This window comes from Bombus affinis, chromosome 14 (genome assembly GCF_024516045.1).
Source record: "Bombus affinis isolate iyBomAffi1 chromosome 14, iyBomAffi1.2, whole genome shotgun sequence".
Taxonomy (NCBI): domain Eukaryota; kingdom Metazoa; phylum Arthropoda; class Insecta; order Hymenoptera; family Apidae; genus Bombus; species Bombus affinis.
This window is the reverse complement of record NC_066357.1, coordinates 645,011-661,326: the sequence shown is the minus strand read 5'-3', so window position 1 is coordinate 661,326 and position 16,316 is coordinate 645,011. Positions and strand designations below refer to the sequence as shown.

General features: G+C 36.1%; 3 protein-coding genes across 4 annotated transcripts; all 3 read left to right on the top strand.

The window, feature by feature from the left end:
• The first annotated feature begins 13 nt into the window (after positions 1–13).
• Positions 14–6,546, top strand: LOC126924483 (uncharacterized). The gene is made up of 12 exons (XM_050739027.1): positions 14–708; positions 1,009–1,261; positions 1,356–1,459; positions 1,632–1,967; positions 2,950–3,225; positions 3,300–3,353; positions 4,208–4,552; positions 4,647–4,899; positions 5,052–5,155; positions 5,269–5,607; positions 5,888–6,163; positions 6,383–6,546. Exons 1-12 carry the CDS (start codon positions 520–522, stop codon positions 6,437–6,439), a joined length of 2,586 nt encoding a protein of 861 aa, XP_050594984.1. The 5' UTR covers positions 14–519; the 3' UTR covers positions 6,440–6,546.
• A 198-nt stretch (positions 6,547–6,744) lies between these two features.
• On the top strand, positions 6,745–10,213 carry LOC126924133 (odorant receptor 13a-like). Of its 2 annotated transcripts, none has more exons than XM_050738292.1 (6): positions 6,745–6,905; positions 8,247–8,499; positions 8,687–8,790; positions 8,882–9,217; positions 9,621–9,896; positions 10,037–10,213. In XM_050738292.1, the coding sequence occupies exons 2-6, from the start codon at positions 8,286–8,288 to the stop codon at positions 10,103–10,105; spliced, it is 999 nt and encodes a 332-aa protein (XP_050594249.1). In that variant the 5' UTR covers positions 6,745–6,905; positions 8,247–8,285; the 3' UTR covers positions 10,106–10,213. The 2 variants fall into 2 exon arrangements, with proteins under 2 accessions (XP_050594249.1, XP_050594248.1); XM_050738291.1 differs by lacking the exon at positions 6,745–6,905 and adding an exon at positions 6,925–7,776.
• Positions 10,214–15,044: 4,831 nt separating this feature from the next.
• Positions 15,045–16,311, top strand: LOC126924482 (odorant receptor 22a-like). The gene is made up of 3 exons (XM_050739026.1): positions 15,045–15,786; positions 15,903–15,910; positions 16,016–16,311. The coding sequence occupies exons 1-3, from the start codon at positions 15,407–15,409 to the stop codon at positions 16,309–16,311; spliced, it is 684 nt and encodes a 227-aa protein (XP_050594983.1). The 5' UTR covers positions 15,045–15,406.
• The last annotated feature ends 5 nt before the right edge of the window (positions 16,312–16,316 follow it).

Sequence of the window (16,316 nt, the reverse complement as noted above, 5' to 3'; positions counted from 1 at the left end):
TTCGCGTTAAAAAAAAATGGGATCCTTTCATGCGACGTAATTTTCTTGCATTCGAAAAATTAACGAAAGATTTTCAGAATAAACGCACTCACAAACCTTATCACCTCGAAACCCTCTGCAGTTATTTAATTTACGATATTACGTTGAACAATCGTAAGAGTTTCATCGAGCCAGAAGACAAAGTACACTTCCATCGCTTAAAATCAAGTGAAATCAGTGGCAGGTTATCTTATGCACGATCACGATCGTTCCTCGTTCTTTCTATCGTTACTTGTTCCATTCAAACTCCCTCGAATCGTGAATAATGCATCTTCGATTACGTTGCAACGCCTACACTTCACACGAGAACAGGACACGTTACAGGCAGCTACACGAATTGTTGATTGGCATGCACGCAAATCGTCAGAGTGTCGTCGCGATTAAAGACTCTGCGTCTAACATCTCGTTAAAGATCGATTGGCTATAGTTCACGCGATACTACATCGCCCTTGCTTCGATTATTCGACGTTCACCGTGCGAATGATGCAGAATAACGACATTTCGATAATTTGGGCAAGTTTTCTAATGAAAATCGTAGGCCTGTGGCTAGCGACGAATCGAAATGAACAACGTCGCAGAGATTTCGCGCTTATCTACACGGTCGGAGCACTTTTCATCAGTATATGCATCGCGATCAGAGATATCTATCATACTTGGGGAAATTTCAGCGTAAGTGCGCAACGGTTTCGCTTTGATCAATTCCGCTATTATTCTTTATCCTTCTGTGCTCTTATTACGTTAAGAAGGAAATATCGTATTGAACTAATTTATAATTTTTCTAAATTTAAATTTATATGTTTTCTAATTCTAAGTTAGTTCGAAAGTAATAAAAGGGACTTTTAAACGTAGTCTCGTTTAGCTGATAATGCTAATTCAAATCGAAAGAGTACTTGAAAATCCTTTCGAAGAAACGAACAATCTACGAACTTGTTTCGTACCATTGTCACATGTACATATCTATAATTTCAGGATAGCGTTTTTATCTGTTGCAATATTTTATACGTGACGATCGTTTTCCTAAAGATCGGCGTAATATACAAGCACAAAATAGAGTTCTTTAATTTAATTACGTTCACACAAAAAAATTTTTGGCGTCCGTATCACGATCCGCAAGAAATACTAGTTATAGCTGATTGCAAACGAATATGCAACATTTTCATTATTCTTATGATCTTTTGTACTCAAGGCACTTGTGCCGGATACATGGTGACACCACTTATAGGTACGTAAAAGGGCATATCTTTGCATTCACTGCTTATTTATATAGACAATTACGTCACATATATTATTACGTAAATATTTTTTTACTTTTTCAGCAAATATAGGAAGAAACGAATCTGACAGAATACTACCGTTCAACTTGTGGGTCGACTTTCCTGTAGGAATGTCCCCTTACTTTGAAATACTATTTACTATACAGGTATAGCTATCTCCGCTAATTCGTATCTTCTCCCAATTTTTTTAAAGATCGTATTTCATTCTAATAACGATTTCATAATCGTATTTCTAATCGATCGCTTACCCACTCGACAATAACAAAAATAAATCCTGTTTAAAATATAATTCGATGAAACCGATTTTTATTTATACAGATACTCTGTGTGTACCATGTCGGTGTGTGTTACATTTGTTTCGACAATTTATTATGCATCGTTAATCTTCATGTGGCATGCCAATTTCGCATATTACAACATAGGCTGAGAAGTATAGATAACGCGACGAAGGATCAGATAGAAGAATACGAATCGGATGCAAAATTATCGTATTATTCAAATATGTGTTACACAAAATTGAAAAATTGCGTACAACAGCATCAAATGCTTATTGAATATTGCAAAAAATTGGAAAATATATTTACGTTGATCGTGCTTGCCCAGGTAATGTTTCTTGCCATGGTAATATGCCTCGTGGGATTTCAACTACTCCTGGTGAGTTATTTTTTTGAGATATTTTATCGAGCGAGATAGAAGTCGCCTCGTTACAAGTTATTCCAGTTACTTACGTTCAAAGTTATCTTTCTACGTCATTATTAGGAAACGTTTTGTTTTAAAAAATATACGTAGTAACCGTGAACACGAGAGAGCAACGACATGCCGGAACTCAAATCAGTCGATTTTTGTCGATCATTGTGCTATTACCGTTCGCTAATATCCCTATTTCATGATCGATCCTCTCTCCTTTCTGTTCTGGAGAGGCTGCTTCACACTCATTGTCAGCTAACCCTGATTTACCTTTATCATGCTTTGACATTCGCTTTTGAATTTTCGTTTTCTTCCTAACGTCTTCTTTTACTTTCCTTTCCTTTTTTCAATCTCGTATGTATATATTGCCCCGAATCGCATCTCCCCGTTTCTTCGCTCGACACAGCCACGTGATTTTCGATCGCTCGCCCTTCCATCTCGGCCGAGCTTCCATAGCGAGAGACCGAAGCCGCGACTCTTTGGGCCGAATGTTTGCAGCGAATGCAAAATATAACTATAACTATAATATAACTGTAACAATGATTGTCTTATATTATTTGGTATGTGTACGTGTTGCAGTCTTGCGTATGTAGTTCCTATCTGTAAGTTTTACGAGATCCTTCGGACTTTGTAGCCGGATACGTTAACTATACATTTACCACTCCACCGTTGTCCGCTAACATCCACGATCCTCTCATTTGAATTCGAAGATTCCGATCCCGGTGTATAGAAAATCAGTCGAGTCAAATGTATATTGTGGAAAAAATGGAGAAAGTTTTTTCTTCTTTTTAATTTATTTCGATCAATCAGAATTACTTAATCGATCTCTGTATAGAACTCCATCTGTATTATTGGAATTTTCAATACACCTGCATTTTAAATTTGCGAAACAAAATGTTTTCCAAAACCATTTTATTAGTTTTATATCGATTATATCGTGTTCCCATAGGTGGACACACCTACCTCAAAAAAGGCCAGTTTAGTATTGAATTTGTGTGGCGTTCTGTGTCAACTATTAATGTTCACGTATAGTTGCGATGATTTGATGCGACAAAGTGTCAATGTCGGCAACGCTTCATTCTCAGGACCATGGCCAATCCTTCCAATGAACGAAGCTGGTGCCACTGTGCGAAAAAATTTGCTAATTATCATCATGCGATCGCACAAGATTTGCTGTATAACAGCAGGAAAATTTTTTCCTGTTTCTCTGCAGACGTTTACCGGAGTAATCGAACTCGTTATATCTCCGTTACGATTTTTCTATATAATCGTTGAATTGTAATTATTCACTCATTACAGGTTCTCAGTACGGCAATGTCATATTTCACTTTGCTAAGGAATACATCTCTGGATGCAACAAATTCATAACTTGTATTACATAATTTGTCGTTAGTAGCAAAAATATAAATTACAGGGCTCGTTCGATTCGAAGGTACCAAACGGCACTGTTGCTTGGTGTTTAAATAAAAAGGGATAATACACTGCTCCCAAGATTCTATTTCTCCACGAGTCTTTGCACATGTAACTAATCGTGAGATGGCAAGACTGATTTACACGTAGTGCTATATATTGTATCGGGTTTATTTTCTAAACGTATCTTTACTACGAGTAAGTTTGATACCTTTAATATTACTATAACATTGCAATAAATGTTTCTCGAATACCATGTCATCCATTTTATGATTATTCTTTAAACACGTTATTTTGACTTTAAATCAAAGCGCACCGTTTCTTTCTTCCTTGTATGTATTACGAATTTTATAAGTGAAACGTGGAAATAGCTTGAATATTTTTAAGTATCCTTTCATCTATATCTAAAATTATCAAAGGCATTGTCTACATGTAAGAAATAGCTAAATGAACAGCTGTGATTTTCCTACCGAGTGCACGATGGCTATCAAAAAGCGAAAAGAGTTTCTTTTACTAGGAGGACTTATATATTAATATAAAAACGTATAATAGCTTACATAAACATCAGCTGTGTGGTATCGTTGATTGTGACTCTTTGTTATAAAAAAATTGGTAAGTTTACCGTCGATCGCAGCAGCCCTAGACTCCATCGTCACGTGACGTGCAAGACGCCAACGCTCGATGCACAATATAGCAGCATCTACTCCCTTTTTACCCAACAGCCAATCACACGTCTGTTTCTCTTTAATTATACATACACGTTGCATGTGTCGACCTATTCCGTACCCCTTGAATAATCACGATGTCTTTCCACGCCACGAAATGAAAATAAGAAGGAAAGAATAAGTACTTGTCCGTCAGTGTCAAGAAGAAGAATAAGAGACAAGATGGATAAAGATTCAAAAAGGACAAAAGTTAGTCCTACGTCGGCTCGTTTAAAGCTAGAGAACGAAGCGTCGTACACCAAAGATTTTGCCTTGCTGATGACGAGTTTTTTAATGAAAATCGTCGGTCTCTGGCTAACAAACAACAAGAAAGAAGAACGTATACGTCAGTTAACTTTGATGTATACCGTAGTCGCCATCCTGTTCGGTGTGTGGGTGCAGTTCAGGGACTTTTACTACTCGTGGCCGAACTTTGGCGTGAGTATATAAATATTCTTTTTACCAGTAACGATCCTTCATACGCTTCTTAAATTCTTCAAGCGCTTCCGTTTCTACGACTTTTTAATCGCAGGATTGTGCTTACACGGCTTGCAATATTTTATGCCTCATTATGGTATTACTAAAATTGTCCGTCGTATTTATACACAAGAAAGAATTCATCGAGCTGCTTGTGTACACGCACGAGAATTTTTGGCACACGAATTACAGTTACAACGAGCTATTGTTGTTGCAAAACTGTAGAAAGATTTCCATCGTGTGTATCTCTTTGATCAATATTTGTGCTCAAGGCACGGTCTTCGGCTACGTGCTAACGCCTATCGTAGGTACGTGTATCGATTCAAATGGCAGTATCGATGTATTTCCTGTTTATGAAGAGTGCCAAACTCTACGCTAAAATCTCTTTGTTTCATAAATATTAAAGGTATATAAACGATAAAGCACCGTCCCTTTAAAGAATTGTACGTTTATATTTTAGAAAACATTGGAAGAAACCATTCAGATAGAGTTCTGCCATTTAGAATGTGGCTCGATCTACCATTGAGTGTGACTCCATACTATGAAATACTATTCGTGCTTCAGGTACATACATAAACACGCGTTTTTCTTGCGTCTATTTGCTCGGCTCGTGAAAAATATCGCTTTTCATGGAGCAAAACACTGTACGACACAACGTAACTCTTATGTTTATATAGGTTCTCTCTTTGTGCCACGTTGGTATATGTTACATTTGTTTCGACAATCTTTTATGTCTGATAAATCTGCACGCGGCCACTCAATTTCGTATATTACAATACAGGTTATTGTACTTGGGTGAAACGATTGAAAAGCAACCGTACGAGTACGCTATCAAAGAGATCTTGCCATCAGATTACTTGAAAAATTATCACACGCTATTTAAATGTTGCGTTAGAGAACATCAAGATCGAATTAATTATTGTCAGAGACTAAACAATATATTTACGTACATCGTTCTTGGACACATAGTTGTTTTTAGCCTTTTACTATGTCTGGTTGGTTTCCAGGTGCTTATGGTAAGTACTTTCCGTTATGATAAAAGATATAAATAATCACCCATTCCTAGCTTTTTAAAGCAGTAATTTATGCTTCCTTCTTCGCGTCGTGTACGAAACATTATAGTTACCCTATCCTGTTCCGTAGTCATATTAACAAACATGGACTACTCTCTCTCTAAAATAGCCATTTTATTCTCCGTTTACATTCCAAATTTTTGTTATTATTATTCTACGCTTACTACTACCGTTTCGTTATAATCTTTAAATCATTCGGTTAAATTCGTTAATGTATATGCAGGCAAATTCACCTCCTACACGGCGACTGATTTTCGTATTCCACATAGTGGGCAGTTCTAGCCAGTTATTGTTGTTCACGTACAGTTGCGATACTCTGATACGAGAAAGCACGAATATTGGGACTGCTGTCTATTCTGGCCCCTGGACCCATCTAACGATGAACAAAATTGGCAAATTACTACGAAAGGATCTGACAATGATCATCCTGAGATCGAGTAAGCCTTGCTGCTTAACTGCTAGCGGGTTCTTTCCTGTCTCTCTGGAAACTTGTACCAAGGTTCTTATTATTATTATTCTTACAATGCATTCGGACATAATTTATTCGTTTATTCATTTCGTTCCGTTTCATCGAGTTTTTTTCTTAAAATTACCAAAAGGTAAAGAATATACAAAAAAGCGATACGTTATTTTATGAAACATCCAAACATACTCTTACGAAAAGTCGCAATTTCTTTATGAAATATGAAAATATAATAAATAAGTGTTCCTCTTACAGGTGTTGAGTACCGCGATGTCATACTTCACTTTAATGAGACAATCTTTCACTAACTAAAGTTATAGATGACAAATCAAAGATAGCATAATAATGGTATTTGTTGAACAAATACTAAATTTGTACAAGAATAAAGATGCCCCTCTTGTAAGGAAGGCGACATCGAATTGCTAGTGTTAAATTATTTGCTTGACTTTATACGAAGAGAATATCCGATTCCAATCCTAGCAATGAAAGTTTCATTTCACAGTTTAACCCCTTTCTATAATTACCATCGCTATATCAGATTTTATTAGGAACGTTTAAAATCATCACACGCCTAAATTGTTTATTCGCTTTTCACAGTTTTCAGCTCCGTGGTGTCGTAGAACTTAACATTGTTGAGATATCTGTCGAACGATAATTTAAATATAACTGAAATTTCGAATAAAGTAAGGAATTTCAAATACATTGGCTTCATACAAAGTCATACATTTGAATGTTATTGACAGTATAAAAAAGACTCCTTTATCCACAAGAAACCCAAGTACGTAGACAATAATATTCTATTGCGTACTACAAGCACCTAATATCACACATAGACAGAAGAGAACAAATGTTGCCGAAACTTCTTTATTCGTTTCATAGCTACAATATCACCGAATCTGCACAGCACCTTCCACAAATCATAGAAACAAAATAAAGAAAGACATTTATCATCTTCGTAACTTTAACGCGCCGCCGCTAAACCAAGCGATCTACGTTCTTTCCTCGTACATTCTATCAAAGGAAATTATAGACAATTTTCGTAAGTTACATGCCTCATTTAGCAAAATAAATTTTCCTTTGACAAAACGAAACAGCTGTCGAACAGCACTTCGATTTCACAGAGGGTCTCGTAATTCCGGAATAATGTATAACTCGATCGATCCCATCCATTCGTTGTTCATTCGGCACAAAGAATAGTAATCCTGGGCTATCGTGATCAAACGTTCGCTCTTTTCTTTTCTTCCGTTCTTTCTCGTCATTTCTTTTCCGAGACATCAAATAACGGTGCATCAATGATAATAATAAAGTAAACACAAAGTACGTTATCGGTGAATGAGAGGATACCAATATATCAAAGCGACTGATCGTCTTTAATACGTTACAATAATCGATGTAGATCGTGTACAAGTGTACCAGTTCAATGTCCTAACATACTAGAATATTAGCAGTACGATATGAGTTTTCTGAAGAGCCACGACATATCTATCAGCTTGACGTCGACATTTATGAAACTCGTTGGATTATGGACGTCGAAAAACCAATTGGAACGACGCGTCAGACTTATTACGCAGATTTACGCGTTCGCCATTATTCTCTTTGCTCTATGGGTAGAGATTACGGATACCTACTATTCGTTCGGTGATCTCAGTGTAAGTATTCGAACAATTATCTTTACTGAGATATTTGAAGAAAAATAAACCGCGGCGAACAATACAGTTACGAACTAAATTTCCGTAATAATCCAGTTTCATTTCAAGTATTAAAGTTACAGAAGTTAATAAATCAATATGCAAAACAAAATTCATTGATTATTTCTGGCATAAAACGCAAGACATTGTGATAAAAAGAACTATGCAATTTAAAATTTGGTAACACAGTTATAAAATTTGTAGCATAATTTGACTAACATTTAAGACAATTACAATATACTAGATTTCCGGGAAAATCTTATTTTCCCCACAAAACGGTTGTTTTCCCATAAATTTGTAATGTCGTGGCTTGTACCCTATTTTCTCGTTTGTCGTATCTAATTTGGATTAATAAAAGATTTATATAACACACAAGCGAAATAGGATCCATCCGCAGTTCTACATTTTCGTTACATTTTCTCTACTTAAAGACCTGCATTTACAACGTGTGCAACATTTTGGCGATCCTAATGCCTCTTCTGAAGATGACCGTATTGCTTGCGCATAAACACGAATTTTTTCGTTTAATCGCATATACGCAAAGAAGATTTTGGCACGAGAATTACGATGAGTACGAGAAAAAGATTTATATGGACTGCAAACGTAAATGTACCATCTTTGTTTGTTTCGTTATATTTACCACTAAAGCGACCCTTATTTGTTACGCCCTTAGTCCAATTCTTGGTAAGTCACTTAATCTTAAATTGGAATTTCTATTATTTTATTTCTTTTCCAAAAGAGCACAAAAATATCTAAGCGTAATCTATGGCAGATTTAGAAGGTTAACTGAATTGTTGTTGAACTTTCTTCAATACTATATATTTTTTACTTAATATTTACAAAGAATTATGCCATTCTGTATCTATTCCAGAAAATATTGGAAGGAACGAATCGGATAGGGAGCTTCCATTTAATATGTGGATTGATTTGCCACTGACAGCGACACCATACTATGAAATAACACTTTTGATACAGGTACTGAATTATTTCCCTAATGCTCAACGTATATAGTACCATTAAATTTAATACCAGTAAGAAAATTACGGAAATCTTTATACATTCATAGCTCATGACATTGTACCATATTGGAGTCGGCTACTTCTGTTTCGACAATCTATTATGCGTCATGAATCTACACTTGGCTACTCAATTTCAAATACTGCAATATAAAATGTCCCGCATGACCGATTTAACGAATAAAGAGAAGGGAGAAACAAATTTACAATTGTTTTCAGCATCATCGGCAAATAAATGTTACACCGTCTTTAAGATGTATGTTCAACAACATCAAGCTCTCATAGCTTATTGTGGAAAACTGGAATCGGTATTCAATTTGCCCGTTTTGGCGCAAGTGCTGGCGTTCAGCTTGGTAATGTGTCTCGATGGGTACCAAATACTTATGGTGAGTGTAACGCATTCATATCAATTATACATTTTTAGATTCCTACATCTCAAAGAGTGTCATGAACCGTGTATTCGCAAAGTACAAAAATGTACAGAATACATACTATATATACAAGAATATACAAAATAATCAAACTACTCTCTATAAGCACGCTCTATAACATTTAGTCGATGGAATGACTTTTTATCTAATGTACCCTAGTTTTAATTTTATTCGTGCAAATATCGAATTTACAAAAATATCTGCGGTCTAGAATAGACCATATATTCTACTTACTATAACGATCATAGCAAATCACACGTCGTCTGTAGAAAGAGTCTATATCGAACATTTTAAAAATTATGAACACTATTCATACTTCAGACAAGTTTTTACGTACTAATAACGCATCTTTTTCCAGCCAGGGGCACCTACCAGAACACGTTTCATCTTCAGCTTCCAATTAATAGCTTGTCTATGCCAATTACTGATGTTCACCTACAGTTGTGACTGCATCATGCAAGAAAGCGCGAGCATAGCTTTGGCTGTGTATAAAGGACCTTGGTCATTTTTGCCTCCAACTAAAAGCGGTATGATGATGCGAAAGGACTTGATACTCGTTACTATAAGATCTGGCGTACCTTGTTGCATAACAGCCTATGGATTCTTCGTCGTGTCTCTAGAAACATACACTCGGGTAATTGAAATGTTGTGGCATTTGTCAGAATTGCAGCGAATGATAAGTTTGACTGTGTAAAACTGTACAGTGTACGAAAATGTAAAAAGTACAAAAAATACACGCCGGATATCTGTTGCTTATACCTATTATTGTTACAGGTTTTAAGTACCGCGGTATCATATTTCACACTGTTAAGACAAACTACACAGGAGACTCTCTATTCGTAATATACATATTTCAGTTGCAAATATACAGAATGGCTAGTAACAGATGATAAATTATGTAAGGGGTGCTGCTACAAAGCGAAATAAAACTACAATGAAAAATAAAAAGAATTACATTTGAAGTTTGATTCGTTATACGTTGTAGCTTAAAAGTCGAGTTACACTTATATTCAATCATCAAAATAATCCATATTCATAAATCCATTAGGTCGCATTTTCCCACTCGGTGTTCTTCTACAACACGAACACGCGAACAAGCGTGTGTAAATTTCTTATTATTTTTATAACAACCATTATTCGGTAATTTCGATTGGAACTTCCACATTCACTGCATGCCTTCATATTCTTTTACCAACCGTCTTATCAAATAATTCAGCTATAGTATATTTTCTCGAGAGTTAAATGTGGTCAAAAGCATCGCATCGGTACAATAGAAAATAATGACAGTTTAATACACACAAATTTCTGTCAATAATGTAAGAGAAATTTATCAGCGAACAAATGCGTAATTGACGAATACATCTTTTATGTGCCTTTCCGTCTATACCAAAGGGTAGCAATCATACTTTTTCCTTTTTGCGCCCTTCGTACCAGAACGGTGTTACGAATAACAATAGGAAAGAATGAATTAATCAACGCTACACCTATTATTACGATGATTCATACGTACTGGAGCATACGCGAGCGAGACAGCCGTAGACGCTGCCCAGGTAATATCATACCCACAGGATGACCCAGGTGTTCACGGGACACGGCGTGTTTGGCGAGTACCTGATGAAGATCGGCCGCGGGGCAACGAACATCTGTGACCACTGTCACGTCATAGGCGAGAGATTGGGCCCCTCGGAGATTGTGGAGGCGATGTTGAGCGGGTCGCAGGAATCCGCTTCTTCTGCGAGCAATCGTAATAACTTGTCATCGATAACACCATGATAAGTTGCTATTTACATACACAATCACTGGCCATACAACAAACTGACGCGAGCTATACATGCCTCGACAACTTCTTATGCTAAATCTACACGTGGTCTACCAATTTCGTATGCTGCAGAACACGTTAGTGAATCTATGGTCGAACATCGACGAACGGATAGATATCGTCAAGTACTCGAACGAATGCTACGTAATGTTGAAAAAATGCATCCGAAAATATCAATAGTTGATCGAATTCAGCGCTAAACTGGACGACATTTACACACTGCCGATCCTCAGCCACATGGTTATCATTAGCGTGCTGATGTATTTCGACACGTACGAGGTCATTCTGGTACGTGTGAGCGATTTAAAACGAATTAACTAAAAAGCTATCGTGGATACGTCATATTTCTCAAATTAACAATTTAATAAAATTAGACAAAAGCGATCAAACGTTTTACCATTATTCGGTATCCACCAGATGAAAAATAAAAGCTATATTGCTTACGGTGTTCACTTAAAAAATTAGAAAAGGAAAGCACGAATATTAGCACGGCATCGTATTCAGGATGGTGGATGATTCTACCAATGACTGAAATAGGCAGGAAGATAGGGAAGGATACGAGGATAATGATTATGAAATCGATGCGACCGTGTTATCTGTCCGCAGGAGGATTCTTTCCTGCCACTTTGGAAACATCTACCGCGGTATGCAGCAATTTCTTTCTTTTAATCCCATTTACTCTAAAAATGACATTTTGCAATCCGGTAAGATATGTAACTGTTTTTATCCTTAAATAAGCAAAATTTCAATATAAATCACGTATGTGGTATCTTGCAAATTACATAACGTAAATTTTACTTACGATATTGTACCGTCATATTTTTACATTTCTGCTTATTACGTACACGTTTTTACATATCTGTAATTATAATAGAATACGTATGTACATGGAAAATTGTGAAACATCTTGATAAAATTTCTTGTTACAGCTTATAAGCTCGACGATATAATACTTCGTCTATAAATATATATAGAATAAATATATATATAGAATCGTCTATAACAGCAGCAGCAGAATGATTAATCATAAATGCACGGACTTGCACAATAAAAATACACAATGAAAATATACAATGCAAATAAATTTCAGTATTTATATCTACCTAAATACAAGAATAAAATTGAATTAAAATTGAATTATCGAATGATATCACCGAATGAACAATTTCCATGTCTTCGTGTTAAAAAAAGTAGGATCCTTTCATGCGACGTAATTTTCTTGCATTCGAAAAATTAACGAAAGATTTTCAGAATAAACTCACTCACAAACTTTATCCCCTCGAAACCTTCTGCAGTTATTTGATTTACGATATTACGTTGAACAATCGTAAGAGTTTCATCGAGCCAGAAGACAAAGTACACTTCCATCGTTTAAAATCAAGTGAAATCAGTGGCAGGCCATCTTATGCACGATCACGATCGTTTCTCGTTCTTTTTATCGTTACTTGTTCCATTCAAACTCCCTCGAATCGTGAATAATGCATCTTCGATTACGTTGCAACGCCTACACTTCACACGAGAACAGAACACGTTGCAGGCAAATCGGCATACACGCAAATCGTCAGAGTGTCGTTGTGATTGAAGACCCTTCATCTAATAGTTCACGCGATACTACATCGCCCTTGCCTCGATTATTCGACGTTCATCGTGCGAATGATGTAGAATAACGACATTTCGATAATTTGGGCAAGTTTTCTCATATAAATCGTAGACCTGTGGCTAGCGACGACTCGAAATAAACAAGGTCGCAGAGATTTCATGCTGATCTACGCGCTTTTCATTAGGGAAATTTTAGTGTATCAGGTCTGTAAATATGAAACCGGAATTTGCCTATAGATGGCCCTAGCTGATAATATAGTTATCACTAAACTGCGTCATTGATGCCAAAAGTCTTTGCTGACATCTCACAAACATTTTCGACTCAGAACAATACAAGTTTTATACAACAGCATAGTTTGTAATAGCATTGAACATGTCGAATTTTGTGCCTGGAAACTACAATTTGCGGACAGCATTGATTTTCTGTTACCATTTGAAGAAAACTGCTGCAGAATCGCATCGAATGCTTGTCGAAGCTTACGGCGAGCATGCTCTTGGTAAATCACAGTGCTTTGAGTGGTTTAAAAAATTCAGAAGTGGCAATTTTGTCGTAAGGATCGAAGAACGCGGATCAGAAGGGTGTGATCTATTATGAGCTGTTAAAACCTGGCGAAACCGTTAATACTGAGCGCTACCGACAACAAATGATCGATTTGAATCAAGCTTTGCATGAAAAACGACCAGAATATCAAAAAAGGCAACACAAAGTAATTTTGCTTCGTGATAATGCACCATCACATACAGCAAAACCAGTCAAGGAAACGATTGAAGCGTTCAGTTGGGAAATACTTTCGCACGCGGCTTACTCATCAGACTTGGCTCCGTCCGATTACTATTTATTTGCATCGATGGGACACTCACTTTCTGACCAGCACTTCACTTCTTACGAAAATGTACGAAAATGGCTCGATGTCTGGTTTGCCTCAAAAGAGCGACAGTTTTTTTGGCGTGGCATCCACCACAGGTGGGAAAAATGTATAGCTAGCGATGGGCAATACTTCGAATAAAATATTTTTAATCATTTTCATACAATAAACGTGTTTTTTCTATACAAAAATTCCGGTTTCATATTTACATACCTGGTAGATGCGCAACGGTTTCGCTTTGATCGACAACTCTATTATTCTTTACCCTTTTATGCTCTTATTACGTCCGGAATAAAATATTCATATTCGTTTCCTGATCGTCAAAAGTTTGCTTAGGTAAGACACGTATCTATCACGTAATATAGAGTGTCTAGGCAGATCAAAATGCCACTTGGTATCGCTAAGTTTACTATCTATTGCGTGATTTTAGAATCAGGATTGAGAAAAGGATTGTCATGCATACCGAACAATACACAGATATATCCATTAAAATATCACGGTTGCTGCTGAAAATCGCGGGTATTTGGAATTCGGCGAACAAAACTGAAGATAGGCAAAGAAAATTTGCGGTATTCTATACTATGATTACAAGTGCTTATAGCATGTACGTGAACGTCGCGGATATTTGTCGCAATTTGAACGATTTGGACCTGAGTAAGAAAATAAGTAACCCCCGTGAAAAATTTTCTCCGTTTTTGTATAAGTTTTAACGTTACCATTAAACTACGTATAGGTAGTTACTTGTACTGCGTGTTGGTGAATCAATAGTACAGTTATTTAGATGAAATATATTATACGGAATTAAATATCGTTGCAAAACTTTGAAGACATTTAAATTTAACTTAAATTTACTAACTGCAAGAGTATTACTAAATCGTAATATTGCTCTTCACATAGCAAATCGTAACAATGAAATGTTAAACATTATTTTCCATCGATCATTTATTGCAATTTATTAGAATCATTTTTTCAGCGTTGTATCTTTTTGGCAGCCAACGTCTTGAACACAATATTGGCAGTGTTTAAAATTTCGATAATAAACCTTTATAAAACGGAATTCTCTTATATATAATAATTGTATACGCCCAAAAACATTTTTGGTACTTGAATTATGATCTCGACGAGAAGATACTTTTCGCGGAATGCAAGAAAGTTTGCAAACTGTGGTCGTTATTTGCAATCCTTGTTATACAAATTATTATCTCCTTCTATGCAGTCGCATCAATCTGTGGTAAGTTAATTCATCGATCAAAAGATTAAATAAAGCTTCTTTTCTACAGAAAGAAAGTAATAATTTTCGAAATAATGGAATAAACATCAATATTTTGCACTAGAAGAATAATACTCCATTTTTCACATTTACTTTTCATCAAAATATAGTAAAACAAGCTATAAGTTATAAAACAATAAAAAAAGAAATTTCCCAAATCGCGATAAGTTGTTGTTTGTTCTTAAGTTATGGAAATTGAAGAGATAAATTAACGATCTAAGTAAGAAATAACCGTCTCGTTTGGATAAAAATCTAAACTCGTTCCAGCGAAAACTGATTTTAAAACAAACATTTGTAACAACCAGAAAGATACTATAAAACAGAAACTCGTGTTTCGCTATATTTCAGCGAACATTAGAAGCAATAGCTCAGAGAGGACACTTCCAGTCGCAATGTAGGTCGATCTGCCGATATACGTGACACCGTATTACGAAATAATGTTCGTCATTCAGGTATCTCCATTTAAGTCCGTGAAACACGACAGTGTTTAATTAGCGAGCATATTCGATAGTAATTAGGAATTAAGTAAATAGTGCTTTAATATTCACTGAAGAAGGTGAAAACCTAGCGAACACAATTATGATTTCACTATGGAAAATCACTATTTACAGTTAGCGTCTGTGCAACAAATCGGTGTAACATATTTGTGCAGCGACAACTTCTTATGCATACTGAATATGCACGTGATCTGCCAAGTCCGCATACTCCATAACAAGCTTTTGAATCTATGGAAGATCATCGACCAGCAAATAGATAAGATCGATTACACCGACAAGTGCTACGCAGCGTTGAAAAAATGCATTCGACAGCATCAGTCGTTGATCAAATTCTGCGAAAGGCTGGAATATGTTTATAGGTTTCCGATCTTCGGCCATATAGTCATTTTTAGCTTGCTGATGTGTTTCGACACGTACGAGATACTTCTGGTACGTGCGAACATCGAATTTGTTTTTCTATTTTTTTTAAATACGTAGAACTCTTATGTAAAAATCGTTAAATCGCATGTGTAAGTTCGTCTCGTTTTATGTTTGTCCAACTTTTGAGATACACATATTTCTCGCGTTAAACCTCCTCAAACTTGCACAGATTCATTCGTTTATCGAAAAAACAAATATTCGTTCGTTTTAAATATATTTAATAGCTATATCGGAATATCATCTGATTTAAATACGAATATATTATATTATGTACACTGGCAGATGTATCCCCTGGTACACGACTGATTTTCGTGTTCTACATGTTCGGTAGCTTTATCCATATAATTTTCTTCACGTACACTTGCCATGGTTTAATAGAGGAAAGTTCAGATATTAGCTTGGCAACATACTCAGGCTGGTGGACGATTCTGCCAATAACCGAAACTGGCAGAATGTTACAAGAAGACGTGAAGATGATGATAATAAAAACAATGCGACCATGCTATCTGACCGCTGGTGGATTCTTTCCTGTATCTTTGGAAACATCTACCGCGGTATGTAATCCGTTTCTTACTTAATCCCG